The following is an 18,707-nucleotide window of genomic DNA, read 5'->3' as shown; positions in this document are numbered from 1 at the left end:
CTCTGTTGTGTGTGTTACCAAACATCACCCCTCGGTTACGTCACCCTCGTTGCCTCCTCCTTCTCACGCATAGACGATCTTTGTTCTCGTGACGTCACCAGGGCAGCTCGCTCTCTGATTGGTCGGCCGGTGGCCCCACACACACACACACACACACATATATAAGGCTCTGCAGAGCAGTGCAGCTCTGAGCCGCACTGGAGGGGTTTGAGTCGCACATGTACCGGAAGAAAACTGAATAAAAGCGTGGAGCAGACCCCCCCCCCCTCCCATCACCCCCCCACACACAACCCCCCCCTCTATATATATATATATATATATACATATATATATGTATATATATATATAATAACACCACAGTCCTGGAGGAGCAGCAGGAGAGGCACGGGGACAGATCTGTGAGTAAACCCATTCACCTTCATTACATTGTAGCGTCAGAGCGGATGTGAGTCATGCAGGAGGAGGGGGGGTCTGTGCAGGGACTGACTGGTTGCATACCTGTTCCCAGTATGTGACTGGTCTGGTGCATTCACCCCCAGTAGACAGGACTGGAAGTAAAGACTCATGCATGAAAAAAAATCGGATTTAAGTGAGATTTTTTATTTTATTTGTTGTAATTTTCTTTGTTGACATAGCGTGCATTTGTTTTTAGTGCATGTGATCTTGGGGTCTGTGCAGGGACTGACTGGTTGCATACCCAGTCACATACTGGGACCTGTTCCCAGTGCCTCTACTGGTCTGGTGCATTCACCCCCAGTAGACAGAAATGGAAGTAAAGACTCATGCATGAAACAAAATCGTATTAAATTAGATTTTTTATTTTATTTGTTGTTTGTTGTCATTTTCTTTGTTACTGGGACCTGTTCCCAGTATGTGACTGGTCTGGTGCATTCACCCCAGTAGACAGAAATGGAAGTAAAGACTCATGCATGATTTAAGTGAGATTTATTTATTTTTATTTGTTGTTTGTTGTCATTTTCTTTGTGCATTTGTTTTTAGTGCATGTGATCTTGGGGTCTGTGCAGGGACTGACTGGTTGCATACCTGTTCCCAGTATGTGACTGGGACTGACTGGTTGCATACCTGTTCCCAGTATGTGACTGGGACTGACTGGTTGCATACCTGTTCCCAGTATGTGACTGGGACTGACTGGTTGCATACCTGTTCCCAGTATGTGGACTGGGACTGACTGGTTGCATACCTGTTCCCAGTATGTGGATGTGGACTGGTTGCATGGACTGGGGACTGATGAAAGAAAATCTTTAAATGAGATTTTTTTATTTTATTTGTTGTTTGTTGTCATTTTCTTTGTTACCCAGTCACATACTGGGACCTGTTCCCAGTATGTGGACTGGTCTGGTGCATTCGCCCCCAGTAGACAGAAATGGAAGTAAAGACTCATGCATGAAAAAAAATAGTATTAAATGAGATTTATTTTATTTTATTTGTTGTTTGTTGTCATTTTCTTTGTTACTGGGACCTGTTCCCAGTATGTGGACTGGTCTGGTGCATTCACCCCCAGTAGGCAGAACTGGAAGTAAAGACTCATGCATGATTTAAGTGAGATTTATTTATTTTTATTTGTTGTTTGTTGTCATTTTCTTTGTTGACATAGCCGGCCGAGCGTGCATTTGTTTTTAGTGCATGTGATCTTTGAGGCATCACTTGCCAGCTGCTCTCATACTGGTCCCAGCTGATTAAAGGAGTTATGTTTTTGGTTTTTTTGGCTTTTGAATCCGGTCTTAAGACACGTTTTTACCGACTTGCCTTTGAGCCTGATGATTTATTGTATTTATTTATTTATTTGTTTAATTTTTAAATGTAGCTCTGTTGTGTAACCACTTCATCTTAAGTTTATTTAATATTTTCACCTGTCATACCTTTATTTATTATTAAAATGATTATGTTGAGAGCCGTCTAGAGGCAATTGAATTCTGCCTTTATGCTATATATATATATATATATATATATATATATGTGTATATATATATATATATGTATATATATATGTGTATATATATGTGTATATATATGTGTATATATGTGTGTATATGTATGTATATATATGTATGTATGTATGTATGTATGTATGTATGTATGTATGTATGTATGTATGTGTGTGTGTGTGTGTGTGTGTGTGTGTCTGTGTTAACAGTAAAACAAAATGAAAGACGCAATTTTTGTTGCATAATGTGTTTGATAGCCTTCTGATAATACTGCTGTACTTGTGGAGTACTTTTATATATTGTGGTATTGTTACTGAGTATTAACATCAAAATGTACTTAAAGCAGAAAGTATTCAATATGCATTCCAGAAGAATGTACGTTTATATAATTGAATTATAAATGTTGTATTTGTGTATTTTATGTTGCAATAATAGTCTAAATCTGCAAAGTAACTAAAGACATCAGATAAAAGGAGAATATTTGCCTCCATAATGTTTTGGAGTAGAAGTCTTAACGCAGCATTAAAATAAACCTGTTCTGTTACATTCAGGATCATTTTTCTTTCATAGATTTGCAAACAACAGCTCGACCTTTCAGACTCATTCACGACATCGTCATCTAATTAGTGTGTTTTATTAACCGTCTCTTTTGTTTGACCGGTCTGTCTCAACACACAGCAGCGTATGAGGTTTACAAATGGACTCACAGATTCCAGCAGCTGTTCTTCTTTTCTCGTTTGGTGGTGAAGATAATTAAAATCTCATTAGCTGTCTGGCAGACGATCCAGTGAGGCTGATTTCAGGATGCCGTCAGGGCAAAAAAATAAAAATAATAGGCGACTTATGTAGTCTGTGTATTAAAATAACACCAGCAGCTGGATATGACTTTGAGCTTTGCTATATTTGCAGCAGAGGAATATGACTCCGGTGACAGCGAAGGGGCCAGATCTTCATTGTTCAATGTTTCTGCAAAAGTTCAGGTTCATTTAATGGATAAATAAAACTTTGTCACACAGATTCCTCAAAAGTTCACCAAAATAAGATGATTTTCTTGCTTTTCCAATTTCTTTTGTTAGGCCACTGTTGACAAAACCATAAAATAAAAGACAACTTTGTATTGTGTGAAATTGGCTTTGTGCCAATAATATAATATATATATTTTTAAATTATTTTCTTTAAAGAATAAATACACATTTCTTTAAAAATATGTATTTTTCCTATTTAAGAAAAGACAATGTCATCTAAATTGGTAGTGATTCCTAAATATTTAAGTTTATTTAAGAGAAGATACAAATGTATAAGTGTGGTTAAGTTAAATTAATCTCTGGTAAACTGAAATAAAGTCTTTATCTTTTTTATAAATTCTTTATCTGCATTTGAGGTCTTGCAGCAGTGGTGGTTTGGTTACATTTTTTTGTTATGTGAGAGTGTGAGAATCTGAACTTGCGTCATCATCAGAGGAAGTCGATGTTTGTTGTTTTGTAGACATGGAGGATGTCACTAAGTGGTGACTGCTTTACGGAGTTATGAAACCAGAAAACATTCCCAATTAAGAAACAGGAATCAGAGTATTCTCAATTGTTTCTACTTAATCCAATTACTAAAACCAGTCAATCAATTAAAGCGATTATTTTATTAGTTGACAAATAATCAGTTGTTTTAGCTGTTTCTTACCGTCTGCTGATCAAAGTAAAAAGTTAGGCCCAACTTCTGCTCAGGCTCACTTAAGGTGGACTGACCTTTCTTAAGGTGGGCCAGCTTGGCCCATCCAACAACATGAGGTCTATTTCAAATCTTTTTAGAATAAAGAAAAAGTAGATTGTTCTGTTTTGTGAGTTGATTTAAAGTAAATAATTGTGTTCTATGAGATCCTCGTATCACTAAATATTGCTGTCCAGATACTCAATATACTATTCTATCATAGCCGTGCATACGTGACTGAAGTGCTGTCTTTGTTGTGATGCCAACACGACGCACCTGTTGAGGGATCAAGTTTCTCTGACGGTAAATGAGTGTTTTTTTAATGCAAATATGTGGATCATTTAGGAGCTTTTCTTTGTGTGTCGATGCAGCAAATTAATGAAACCATCCATGTTTTAGTTCTTTTGAATCCATTTGGCTCCTCATATGTGAGACAATGATTTAGATGATAAACCTGTTTGGCATCCCGGTTCTGTTTCTAGATGAAACAGGTTTTTACTGTAAATCAGGCGTTGGTCACCTTTTTTTTCCCTGGTCGGACATTCTTTAGCGTTTGATGCCAGAAAATGCAGGAAAACCAAATGATTGTGTGTGTGTGTGTGTGTGTGTGTGTGTGTGTGTGTGTGTGTGTGTGTGTGTGTGTGTGTGTGTGTGTGTGTGTGTGTGTGTGTGTGTGTGTGTGTGTGTGTGCTGTCCAGTAAACCATTCGGCTGTGACTCAGACTCCAGTTTAGGCTTGCAGCCAACCGCTGCACTGCTCTTATGTAACCCTCTTTATCTCTTCCTCACTCTCTCTCTCTTTTCTCCCCCTCCTCTTTTTTTTTTTTTGCCTCTTCATTCCTTTCACTCGCCTCCATGTTTTACTTTCTGCCCGTCCGCCGTGTAAGCATGACTCTGCAGATCGTTCACGCGGCGCTGCCCTCGACTCACCCCGCCCTGGGTGAGATCACAGTTGGCACCGTGGTCCGTGGTTTAACTCCTTTTGTACTCGAGATGTTTTAACACATCCTGCAGCCACAAAACACCTCTCCCTAAACCGTGTTGTGTCGGCTCGGCTTCCAAAACGTAGAGAAGGAGAGTTTTTAAAAAAAAAAAAAAGAAAGTGAACATTGGCTTTAAAAGTGTGCAGAAGAAAATGACAAATTTGCTTCGTTTTGTTGCTGGTCGGCTCTTCAGTGGAGGTCAAAATGTCTGTCATCTATCAGAAGATCCAAAACCGCCATGTTCAGAAAGTTGTCCTCAAAAGTCTGATCAGATTTGTTAATCTTCTCCTTTAACCAGATAGTTTCAGACACTATTATTAATCAGGGTTCTTCCTGTCATAAAAGTCATGAATATAGCAATTTTAAAGTTTTGTAAAAAAAAAAAATGGATAAACCCGGAAAGTTTTGGAAAAGTTGCTTCACAAGCATGTGTTCAATAAAGTTTATATGGTTAAGTTAAGATTGACTGACTGAGGGAAAAAAAATACACTTTTTAAGTTTCAGACAATGTGGGGTCGTGAAAGTTTGCCCCAAAGTCAGGGAAGAATCTTGGAAATTGTATTTGTTGGAATTGATGAATGAGGTAAAGTTTGTTTGACTTCTAAAGGTTTTAAATGCGTCTCAGTGCAACTAACTGCCGCCGCTCTGCACTGCTGTGATACGGTGGTTACAGCTGATAACACCCCCCACCCCACCCTCAGGTTAACACTGTAAGCTCTGTCAGCACTGTTGCAGTAGTTTGCAGTAGTTTGCACTGTTAGCTCGTTTAGCACCGTTAGCTGCGAGCCGCCTGCCTCAATCTTGTATTAGGCATCTTTAACACTCAAGAGCTTTTGCCTTTTTTTTTTTTATTAAGCGAAAAGAATGTAGAGAAACATATTTATATTTCTGAAAAATAGGTATAAACACCTTTCGGTTTCATTACTAAAACTATAGCTATTTATCGGCACACAAAAACATGAGAGGTGGTTAAGAGCTAAATTAAAGTCTTCAAGTCCTGTTTCTATGTTGCGAACACAAAGCCAGATGTTTCACCCAGCTGCCGATGTTTGTTTTATAAATCATTTTGAATTTGAAGAAATATAACTGAAGAAGAGGAGATGCACTTGTTTCATTACATGTAAAGTGTAATGAAATATGGTTTCACTGCAGCCTGTGACGAGCTGAGTAAAGTGTCTTGTGTGTCTAACCACAGCTGAGTCATGGGATGAGCTTTTAGTCACATTTACAGTCTGTTGAATCAAATCTTTTCCGTTCTGAGACAGTTATAACCGCGGAAAACGAGCTTCATCATGTGCTTTTTGAGTTGAGCCAGGGGCCTCAAATATTTCTTTTTTTTTATTTTTTATCAAGAAGTATCAACACTTTCCAGGTTGTTCTTTTGTCTTCAAACATTTCAATGAAGAATATAAATATTTTTTGTATCTTTTAAGACAATAAATATTTAATTGTTGCTCCTCCTGCTCCTCATCTCTCCTGGAGGTCACACTGCTCTTTTTTAAAATGTGTGTGTGTGTGTGTGTGTGTGTGTGTGTGTGTGTGTGTGTGTGTGTGTGTGTGTGTGTGTTAAAGTTATGTGTGTGTGTGTGTGTGTGTGTGTGTGTGTGTGTGTGTGTGTGTGTGTGTAGCCGCCATATCTGAGTGTTTGTGTTTATCTGAGGTCATGCTGCTATGTTAAAGTTATGAGGTCAGAATGGGGAAGTGTGTGTGTGTGTGTGTGTGTGTGTGTGTGTGTGTGTGTGTGTGTGTGTGTGTGTGTGTGTGTGTGTGGTGTGTGTGTGTGTGTCACAGAGGTCAGTGGAAATGTACCGACTGATCATTGTGACTAAACTTAATGATTAACAAACTCACCCTTACTCTACTTTCTCTCACATAATGGTGGTGATAATGGAAGTTATCTTGATGCAATGGATAATAAAGATAATATTTAATAATCATGATAATAATAATAATTAATAATAATAATTATAATGTCTTTCTCTCCTCAGATAAAAATGGATCGTCATGATAAAGAGATTATCCGCGGGGAGATTTTGCCCGTGGTCATCATCGGTAAGAGAAACACACATGCACACCTGCACTTTGTCGTTGAAGGAGAAGCAGGTAGATGTGTAGATAACTATGACATAGCACAACTCCCCTTTTTTCATACCTTCTCCCAAGCACCCGAACGCACCAAAAAAAAGCCGCATTACAAGGTAACTATGAAGTTAAAAAAAAACTATACAAAGCATTAAAGCACAACCATTTGAATAACAAAACATATATCTTACAAATAAATGCAAATATATACAAAATGTAAATATTGATCTGCAGAAGGAAAAAAAAGTGATAGAAGGAGCATTATTTCAACACAGGAAAAAAAAGAAAGTTGTGCAGTTTGAGTTAAGCAACACGTTGTCAAAGAAATTGCCGGGAAACATTATCACACAATGATTGCTAAATACAACATATCCTTTTAAAAAAGTGTTGACATTAGCAGCTGCAGGAAGCGAGGCGGTAGTTTACCAGCAGAGAGATGAGGAATTTTAAGAGAAATGCTAAATATCCCTTTTTCTTTTCTTACAAACTCCCCAAATATTCACATTTCTTTGGTGCAAACGACAGCAGAATGTATTTAGTTGTTAAACATTCACTTAGAAAGCGACTGTGTGAATCCATTAGTCATCATGAGCAGGCGAGTAAGAACTTTGAAGGCTTTGCATTTGGATTCTGCCGAGTCACCGGCCTGTCGGACAGGTTACTGTGTAGCATTCAGACCTGCTGAGTCATGCTGCAGTCGCAATGCAGTGACTGTGCATTTGTGTTTTATTCAGACAGAGTATTTTAAAAATGCAGAGGACAGATAAACATAAACAACCCCCCCCCGTCCGCCCCCCTCTCCCTGGTTACCGCGGCACCCGAGTGCAAACATGCCATGTGCACACGTTTAACACAGCAGACAAAGCAGTGGAACTGGAAACCACCGGCCACGTTGCTATAGCTACAGCGACCTGTCAGTCTCACTGAAGCTCACCTGTCTCTCTCTCTCTCTTTTGTCTGTCTGTCTGTCTGTTTCTAAGGTAACGGCCCTTCTGGTATCTGTCTGTCATACCTGTTGTCGGGTTACACCCCGTACCTGTCCCCTGAGGCGTCGCACCCGAACCCACTGCTGCACAGCAAGCTGAGAGAGCAGCCTCACCTGTCGCTGCTGGAGCAGGTAAACGCACAAAACACACACATATTGTCAATAAAGTTGAATCAATTCAATGTAGGGGGAGAATAAAGGTCTCTCGTCCTCCCCGTTTCAGGATCTGGAGTACCTGTGCGAGGGTCTGGAGGGCCGGTCGTCCAATCCCGTGGCCGTGCTCTTCGATTCGCTGCTGCTCCCCGACAGCGACTTCGGAATCGAGCACACGTCTCCGTTGGACTGGCGCTACGAGCCGGAGCGAGCCATCCCTCACCTGGTGCTGGGGAAGGGTCAGCCCGGTGGAGCCTGGCATGTACGTATCATCTATGGATCATAGATAGACTATTTAATAATAATAATAATAATAATAATAATAATAATAAACTTTATTTTTAGAGCACATTTTATTCAGACCATGCTGTCCTATCTTTTAAATAAATAAAAACCCTCGTTTTACAGATAAAATAAATAAAAATGGTTGGAAGAAATCAGGATTTTTCCACATAAATGTTAACTCTAGTGTCATTTAAAGAATTTCAACAGAATATTTTACATTTAAAATGAAAATTATAATAAATAAATTCAGAAGAAGAAAGAATATTTTTTTAGTCAGTTTAAAAACAGCAGAATTGAGTTTATAGTCAGGTTAAACACTTTTTTTGAATCAATTATCTGTTTTTAAATGACACATATAAACAGAATAAATATAAACAAGTTGTGCTTGAACATTATACATCTTTTTTTTTTAAATTGTTGTTAATATCTTTATTAGAAATAAAATAAATAAAGAAGAAATAAAGAAGGATTACATTAATCCTTCTTTATTCCTTCACATGCGGAACCCATTAAACCTCTTTAAACTACCGCTGCAGTGTGCACGCGATGCATTTGAATAAACAAATTAGCAGCAACTGAAACTTCAACTTTTTTGCCAGAATACGTTGAAAACAATACAGCTGATTGATTTGTAAAATGTGTGTTTTGTGTTTGTTTCCAGGCTATGGAGTGCTCCATGCTAACGCTGAGTCTGGCCAACTGGATGGAGCTGCCTGGACTCAAACTGAAGGACTGGATGAGAGAGAAACGCAGGTTTGTCATCAGTAAACAGAACAGTCGACTCACATGACCGCTCTTAATGTGTGTTAAATACACAACGGGGTTAATAAAACAAGTAGGAGTTAAAGTCGAATATCCACAACATTGGTTCCAGCTAAACAGAGTTTATTAGGGTTTTAGATTCTCTTTTAAAATCATTGAAGTTCTCTGTCATTACGTCACCAGACACACTAGAGAAGTACGACACACAGATGCTTGATCCACAGAGTGTGTGTGTGTGTGTGTGTGTGTGTGTGTGTGTGTGTGTGTGTGTGTGTGTGTGTGTGTGTGTGTGTGTGTGTGTGTGTGTGTTGTGTGTGTGTGTTTCTCTCTTCCTTATTTTGTTTTTCAAATGATTCCCAGCTGATTTACATGACATAACAACAGCCTTTTTCCAGGAACCTTTTTAAACTTCCTGTTCAGCTCATTTAAGACTTTATATTTATTTGACTAACACTAGTCCTACAAGAGCTTTGTTCTATAAATGTTTTTTAATTTAAATATGTTTATATGAAGGTCTGGTAAATGGATTTAAACCTTTGTATTCTAGAAGTAATTCATGGTATTTGTGTTTATATTCCAGGAACGTTCGTAATGACCGCGCCACGCCAGCAGAGATAGCCTCCTACTACCAGCACTACGTTTCCCAGATGTCCCTGGAGCAGAACTTTGCCTGCGGAACCACCGTCACCTCGGTAACCAGACAGCCTGGCGACCAGGACGGGTCGCCGCCCTGCTGGAGGGTGACGGGACTGCAGCGCAGAGAGGGGGAGGAGCTGGGAGGTACAGTTAAAAAAAAACGGACGCACCTGATTAAAGCGTGTTGTTGTGAGTGCCACATGTTAACTTCCTGTCTCCTCCTCCTTCCTCCTAGATGGCTCTGCTGTGTCAGAGGAGGTGCCGTTCTCCATGTTGGCCCACAACGTGGTTCTGGCGACGGGGACCCACGACATCCCCGCCCGCCTCGGCGTGGAGGGCGAGTCGCTGCCGTACGTCTGCCACTCCTTCTGGGAGCTGGAGGCGGCCATCTCCCGCGGCGAGCTCGACCAATCGTCTGACCCCGTGCTGGTGGTGGGGGCGGGGCTTACGGCGGCCGACGCGGTGCTGGCCGCCCACCACTTAAACACGCCGGTGTACCACGCCTTCAGACGCTCGGTCAACGACCCCGGCATCATCTTCAACCAGCTGCCCAAACTGCTCTACCCAGAGTACCACAAGGTGAGGAGAGCAGAAATACAGACGTTTCATTTATTTAATGTAAAGTATTCAATGTTTTCCACAGTAAACCATTTAGTAATTACCCAGAATACCCGAATTATTGTCGCTTATTTTCAATATTAATGCGAATCAATTATGCAACCAAGTGATCATTTGAGAAATAGTTTTTTAAAGCAACAGAAGTACGACTTTTCAAGGCCTTTTTCCAGGCACTAGAGTGTAAAAATGCTACTTTTTGCTTTGTTATTATCATCTATAGTGGTTAATTTGCATAACAATGATAAGGGAAACAAATTAGTTTATTTTAATTTAAATATTTGCTTTGATTAAACATTATTTTGGATGTTTTGGGAGTTTTAATAGTATATTATAAGCTGCTTAGAGCTAGTGTTTAGAAAGGCCATGATTCACTCTCACATCTTTAATATATTTCTGTGAAAATGTCTCTTTCAAACAACTGTATTTATTCAAGTGTCTCACCAAAAACTACATTTTACAAGATGACATTTGAATCAATTTGCCTTCGCTCATTTTCTGTGCTTGGAGCTTGAACGCACCACAATGGAACCTCCTTTAAAGAGTCGTTGTGTGAATAAGTTTAAAAGTTGCATCAAACCCCCTTTTCTCTATCTTCTCCATCCAGGTTCACCAGATGATGACTCAGCAGCAGTACCAGCCGGACCCTCCGTCACAGGACCACGCCCAGAACCTCCACGACCCCTCTACTCCTTCCTCCCTCCCTCACCCCTCCTCTTCCTCCTCCTCCTCCTCCTCCACCTCTTCGCCCCCCTCCTCCTACCCGGGTTACCTGAGCTTCCCGCGCTACAGGGTCGCGGCGTTCCGGCCCGACCGGAAGTGCGTCCTGGAGTCGGACTCCGGCCAGCGGACCGTGGTCCAGATCTCCAAGGCGCTGGTTCTGATCGGCGCCCACCCGAACCTCTCCTTCCTGGCTGACAACGGCCGCCCGCTCGGCGTCTACCCGGAGGAGCCAATCACGTGCCGGAGGAACCCGGTGGAGGTGGACCAGTTCACGAACAAGGTGCTGGCGGCGGACGGGCCGGGCTTGTACGCCATGGGGCCGCTGGTCGGCGAGAACTTCGTCAGGTTCCTGAAAGGCGGGGCGCTGGCCATCGCTAGCGACCTCGCCAAGAAGCAGAGGAGGGGAGACGGGGGGGATTTGGCAGCGGACGGCGGACGGACTCGTGGACGGACTCGTGGACAGACGGGTGGACGGACGGGCGACCGCACACACTGGAGCAGAAGTCTGCGTTCTTGGTTCGTAGCAGGAAGCGACGCAAACGACTCTGATTGATCGAGACGAAAACAGGAAACACAGAATTTTTTCAGAAACGAGTCTCGCTGCTACATTGGGCAGATGGGCTCCACATCTGGACTCGCACTGGTTTGGATGTGTCGGATATCTTGATGTGTCAGATATCCGAGACAATTGTGAGAAACCGATGGTGCGTTTGGGTTCTCCCCGTAGAAGTCTAAAGCATGAAAAGTACTTATTCAACACCTGGAAGATGCTCTGGAATGACAAAAGATCTCATCAATACTGGATTTAAGAGGCTTCTACCAATAACTGCATTTAAATAATCAAAACTCTGATATCAATATATTGTATAATCTTCTTTGCATAACATTTTTTATCATGATACCTTAAATGTGGTTATGAAAGAATCATATGTGCTTTTTTTACAGAGACTAAACTGCTCTGTCAGTGCCATCTGGTGGTCAAACGCCGTACTGCAGGACTCTCTTTCATAATAGCCTCAAACATCTGCTACAAATCATCTGATTGTTCTGGCTTTCAACAAACATGAAGTTCAAGCCTCATTTATATCCATGTTGTGTTCAAACAGACTGCTCCTACAAACCAAACATACGAGTTTATAACCTGTAAATATGTAAAAAAGTTTAAACTTCACAAACGGAGGAGGAGGAGGAGGAGGAGATGTGAATAGAAATTAAGAGAATATTTAAAGAAGAAATCCTAACAGTGCTTCCGGTCGGTTTCCTTCAGATGGCCTCAATCACCACGGTAACTTCCTGGTTAACCAATCAGCATCACTCATGACCAAACCAGCCTCTTTGTTTTGTTTTTTAAATTAATAATTAACATGTTCCTGAGAACATCTGATATTGTGACACTACTGTGACAGTTTCCTGCATGTGTTTCTGTCATATCATTCTCCATGTATGTGTTTTGTATATTATGGGTTTTTATTAATATATATATATGTATATGGTGCTTTATTTTTCTATGTCACGTATGAGTTTCAGGCCACTGTACCTACCGGATATCTTTGTGAATCTATGACGATTATGAAAAGCTTTTATACTTCGAAAAAACTAAAGAGAAACATCTATATTTTTTTCTATGATTCCTCTCATTGAAACTGTTGTAAAGTCATTAATATAACGTTGAATGAATGAAAGATCACAGCGCCGGTTTTTAAACAATGTACCACTTGAATCTTCCATATGTGTAACTTTTTATAATAACAACGGGGGGATTTCTCTTCTGTGCTTTGGTTTCAGTCAAATCATGTTGATTTCAACGATAAAAAACATTTTTTCTGATAAGATGATGCGTTCAGGAACCACAGTTTGATGGTAATTAATGGGTTTTATTTCTGTTCGGTTATTAGTCACAATGCAAATAAGGTTTAATGTTATTCTTCACAGGATGAGCCAATATCCACTTCTCTCGTGTGCTTTATCTTTGATCCTCAGTGTGAAATATTTTTAATATAATTCCTTATTAAAGTTTAGCGCAGCTGTTTATGAATTTTGACAGTCAAACTACAACTAAACTCTTCCCATTGCAGATTGTTCTACCCCCCAAATATTAAATTATTTATATCTGCTTGTTAAGATTCATGAGAAGTAAACTGCAGCTTGAACCTGAGCAAATGCAACCAATGAATTTTTCAAAATAAGACTTTTTTTCCCTTTTCTTTTAGTTAATGAAAACTAACCTTAAAAAATAAACACAAAAGTTTATGAAATAGAGCATTATTTGGGGACTATATTTAATGGCGGATTAATACACATTTAGTGAGTGCTTGAGGCAGAAGGACGGTGGGTATGTGGGATTAAAAGAGTAAAGAATATACTATAGTGTGGGTTAATGGGGGTGAAGGAACAACAGTGAGGCTCATGGAAGTGTTTTAATGAGGAAGATGAGATATCGAGCTTTAATACGCAATACTTGGAAGCAGATCAATTCTTTATTTAGGGTCTTTTCATGGGGTTTATTGTCAAAAAGAAAAATATAGAATATCACCATATTAATCCTTTAATGTGTCGGGTTTTTGTGCACATTTGTGTTGCTATCAGCCACTTTAAAGCTGTCCCCTTTAAAAATATTTTTATGTTATATATTATGTATTCTCTTGACGTCACGGCAGCAATAAATAAATGAAATGCTCTGACGTAAAAGAAGAAGATATCTGGCTGTTGCAGGACTGTAATAAAGCGCTTCCACACGCTGCTAGCTTTAACAGCTGTGAGAGTTAACAGCAGCCATGTTTGTAGTTTACGTTCGTTATGATGATTTTGGGGGAGTGTCTTTGGGACGAGCTGTCAGTGGCGACTTTCTCACTAGAATTAGAATTCTTTTGGAGCTAGTGTTGTTAGCTACGTTTATGGTAAAGACTTGGAAACACGGGGATGGGTTTATTTGGTTGAATAACTTTATTTAAATCTAGCGTACTCTTGTTGATAATCAATATTACCAACCCTAGCTTTATGACATTTGCTTATAATATACTAACATTTAAAACGTGTTATTGTAAACTGTACTGCAACTAACTAACTTTGCTGATCATTCTCTCAATGAATCAATGAATTGTTCAATAACAAATAGAGTAAAATAATTCCAATTACAAGTCCCCAGAGCACAAGCTGACATCTTCAGATTGTTTTCTCCGACCAACATACCAAAACTAATAATAAACTTCAAAATAATCAGACAATAATACCTAAACAACCACTCAATTAACAAAATAAGAGCTTTTAAATCTATTGTCAATCAATCCATTCATTAATTGGCTAATTGTTTCAGCTCAACCATAGGCATGGTTTGTGTTTTTATCAATATCCTTCACACTTATTATGTAATATGTGTATTTATTTAGGGGTTAATACATTTATTGTGTCTGAGTTTAGATTCAACACTTTATGCCAACAGAAAACAGATCCACACGAGTGCCTTAACACACTTTATTCACAGAAGTATTTATGTTTTCACTGCAGGTAAAAATCATGTCCATGTTTTTTTTTTAACACTTGTTATTTGTGTTGTTTTATGAACGGGGTGATTTATATATATTGTTAATAAGTTTCCATCTGTATCGACATCAAATCTATGTTTTCCATTTTCATTTGTCTGGGAGTTTCTATTAAAAGGACGTTTTTTTTCCAGCAATAACTTTGTGCTTCTGTCTCTTTTTTGACTTATTGCAATACAAATACACTGTGCAATTATAGTTATAGTCTGTATATATAATATTTCAGTTATTGTGGATTCTTTACTGTTTTTATTGCTTATTATAATGTTTTTTTGATCTTGTTTTTCTTTTACTATGTCTCTTGTTTGCACTATAACCTATGCTAAATTTCCCCGCTGCGGGACTCATAAAGGATTATCTTATTTTATCTTGTCTTATTAAATTGGGAATAGTTTATTTTGCTTTGACTACACACAATTTATTAACTACCCAGCAAAATATTAATGATTAAATTGATATTATTATTATATTCCTTTATTGATCCCCATGGGGGGAATTCAAGTGTTGCAGCAGCTCAACTACACAGACAGACAATAAATACACATACTATACAACTACACAGACAATAAATACACATACTATACAACTACACAGACAATAAATACACATACTATACAACTACACAGACAATAAATACACATACTATACAACTACACAGACAATAAATACACATACTATACAACTACACAGACAATAAATACACATACTATACAACTACACAGACAATAAATACACATACTATACAACTACACAGACAATAAATACACATACTATACAACTACACAGACAATAAATACACATACTATACAACTACACAGACAATAAATACAGACAATAAATACACATACTATACAACTAACAATAAATACACATACTATACAACTACACAGACAATAAATACACATACTATACAACTACACAGACAATAAATACACATACTATACAACTACACAGACAATAAATACACATAATACAACTACACAATAAATACACATACTATACAACAAAATAAAGATAGAACATATTAAGTGATATATAAGATATTTTGTCCTGTTTTACATATCAACATATGATCTTGTAACATTTTGAGAACCAATTTGCTGAAAAAGCCACAGTGCTTCATGAAGCTCCATCTCGTCATGACTAAATATCACCTGAAGGTGGCAGTAGCGCGACATTGTGGCCGCCAACTACTGTAAAAACGAAGAGAAGAAGAAGAAGAAACCCGATCGGTTCAGCGCATGCGCAGACTGTACCTTGTTTTACGACACTGCCTGATCCGTTCCGCGCATGCGTACTGGATTATATGAAAGTAAAGGTCTGCAAAAACCCTGTTTTTCTTATTTCCTATTTCTTTTTTTTAATTAATATGGTATATTTTACTTCATCAATTTCAATTATCTATTTTACAAATCCTTAAAAAGGATCCAACTTTATATTCTGCCATACAGACAGATATTACATTATCTGAGAAACACTTCAGTCTGAAAGAGTTCATATCTTACATAAAGATATATGTAAAAATGTCTATCTTATATATTTTTAAGATGTCATTTTTAGATTTGTATATATATATAAATATATATACATATATATATATGTATATATATGTATATATATATATGTATATATATGTATATATACATATATGTATATATATATATGTGTATATATATATATATGTATATAAACATATATGTATATATATACATATATATATATATGTATATATACATATATATATATACATATATATATATATATACATATATGTGTATATATATATGCATACATATATGTATATATATGCACATATATGTATATACACATATATGTATATATACATATATATATATATATATATATATATATATATATATAAATACACATATATGTATATATATATATACACATATATATACCTATAAACCGATGCACCGATCGTGAGAACGTGAATAGAACATTTTAGTGGTTGGTTAAGAAGTGAATTATCTCACTTTTGATAACTTTTTGGGTATTTTATCGGTTCTTAAGGAACTTAAACTTACTGTTAAGGAGCTTCACTGGCTTTAAAAAAGGAAAATGGCTTTTTTTTATTCATTCAATCTCGAAATAATAAAAAAAACAAAGAAAAAGTGGTATTTCTGACATTATGTGAGTGAGTCCTCTGATGAAAGTATTGCAATATTAATATATTTTGCAGTATTTTTCTCACACGAAATATGCAGCCCAAGACTCCAGAGTGCTAAACTTTGAGCCCAGTTCCTTTGTTTACATTTATTTTTTCTTAAATTAAATTCTAAATAAACTAGGGAGTAAATCTTAAGGATTGCCACTCGAAATTTCAATTTAAAATATGCTTTTCACACTTTTTCTTTGAATCTGCATGCTCCTGTGACGTGAGTATATATATTGCAGCCGAGAAACTGTACAAAACATTTCAGGACAAATACAAGAAAACACAGTCATTTTTTACTCGCAAAAATGAATAAATATTGATTTGTTTTCCCGTCTTTTGTTTGCAGGTGAAATGGAAAAATTCACTGGTCCGATGATACACGGATTGTCTAACTTCCTGGTGTGCTTACAGCGTCGGTTATAGAGAAAATGGCTCCTGGATTAGAAGAGGATCTCTCCTGTCCTGTCTGTAAGGACATATTTAGAGACTCTGTTATTCTTTTATGCAGCCACAGCTTCTGCAAAGATGGTGGAGGGAGAAACGAATGCAGTATTGTCCAGTTTGTAAAAGTGAGTCGCAAAGGAACCCCCCACCCTGTAATCTGGCTTTAAAGAACCTGTGTGAGTCCTTCTTACTGGAGAGAGACCAGAGAGCTTCAGAGACTCTCTGCAGTCTGCACTCTGAGAAACTCAAACTCTTCTGTCTGGACCATCAGCAGCCGGTGTGTGTCGTCTGCAGAGATTCAAAATCACACAACAACCATAGATTCAAACCCATCGATGAAGCTGCACAGGATCTCAAAGAGGAGATCCAGAAATCCCTGAAGCCCTTGAAGGAGAAACTGAAGCTCTTTGAAGAAGTTAAAGGAAACTGTGATCAAACAGCAGAACACATTAAGGTCCAGGCCCGACACACAGAGAGGCAGATTAAGGAGCAGTTTAAGAAGCTTCACCAGTTTCTACAAAAGGAAGAGGAGGCCAGGATCTCTGCTCTGAGGGAGGAAGAGGAGCAGAAGAGTGAGGTGATGAAGAGAAGATGGAGGCTCTGAGCAGAGAGATAGCAGCTCTTTCAGACACAGTCAGAGCCACAGAGGACGAGCTGAGAGCTGAAGACGTCTCATTCCTGCAGAACTACAAGGCTGCAGTGGAAAGAGTCCAGCAGCGCCCCCTGCTGGAGGATCCACAGCTGCTCTCAGGAGCTCTGATAGACGAGGCCAAACACCTGGGCAACCTGACCTTCAACATCTGGAACAAGATGAAGGACATGGTCTCCTACAGTCCTGTGATTCTGGATCCAAACACTGCTGATCCAGAACTCATCCTGTCTGAAGATCTGACCAGTGTGAGACGAGGAGAGAAACAGAAGCTTCCTGTAAACCCAGAGAGGTTTGATGATTTATTTTACTGCTCTGTTCTGGGCTCTGAGGGATTTAACTCAGGGATTCACAGCTGGGACGTTGATGTTGGGGACAGTACATTCTGGTCACTGGGTGTGTTAGCAGAATCTATCCAGAGGAAGGGAGTCATGCAGTCTGGATTATGGGCAATAGGGTTCTTTAACAATAGATATGTTGCATGGTCACTTCCAGATCTACTAACTGAACTCGTAGTGCAGAAGAAGCTCCGGAGGATCAGAGTGAATCTGGACTGGAGCGGAGGAAAGCTGTCGTTCTCTGATCCTGATACTAACACACACATTCACACCTTCACACACTTTCACTGAGAGGATGTTTCCATACATTCACAGTCTTGATAAACTGAAGATGTTACCAATGAATGTCAGTGTGACAGTGGAACAGAGCAGTTAGAGATAAAGAGGATGATTATATTCATTATAATGTCTATTTCTTAAAAGGGAACAGTCACTGAATTGAACCTGTTGAGCTTCACCTGTACTTCTGTTTCATTAATCCAAACACATGTTTATCTTTGTTTCAGTCATTATTTCATTATAGTTTTTACTTTCTTTTTGTTATTAAGTGCAAAAATCTGTTATTGTCTATTGTTGACCTTTATTACATCATATTCATTTTGATGACACTTGCATTCGAAACAACTTACATGGACACAACACAAATGTTGCAAGAATCATTTATGTACGTCATCGTCATTAAATATGC

General features: G+C 38.5%; 1 protein-coding gene and 1 pseudogene across 1 annotated transcript; both read left to right on the top strand.

The window, feature by feature from the left end:
* The first annotated feature begins 328 nt into the window (after positions 1-328).
* Positions 329-14,531, top strand: osgn1 (oxidative stress induced growth inhibitor 1). Its single transcript, XM_054616609.1, is given in 9 exon segments — positions 329-398; positions 6,618-6,681; positions 7,692-7,828; positions 7,920-8,111; positions 8,796-8,887; positions 9,477-9,676; positions 9,768-10,111; positions 10,755-11,315; positions 11,317-14,531. Coding segments are annotated over 8 exon segments (1,662 nt in total). The 5' UTR covers positions 329-398; positions 6,618-6,623; the 3' UTR covers positions 11,395-14,531.
* A 2,485-nt stretch (positions 14,532-17,016) lies between these two features.
* LOC129106417 (nuclear factor 7, ovary-like) lies at positions 17,017-18,395 on the top strand (annotated as a pseudogene).
* Positions 18,396-18,707: the final 312 nt, after the last annotated feature.

Source organism: Anoplopoma fimbria, chromosome 17 (genome assembly GCF_027596085.1).
Source record: "Anoplopoma fimbria isolate UVic2021 breed Golden Eagle Sablefish chromosome 17, Afim_UVic_2022, whole genome shotgun sequence".
Lineage (NCBI taxonomy): Eukaryota > Metazoa > Chordata > Actinopteri > Perciformes > Anoplopomatidae > Anoplopoma > Anoplopoma fimbria.
Note: the sequence above shows the minus strand (reverse complement) of the source record. Positions and strands in the feature narration are given on the sequence as shown.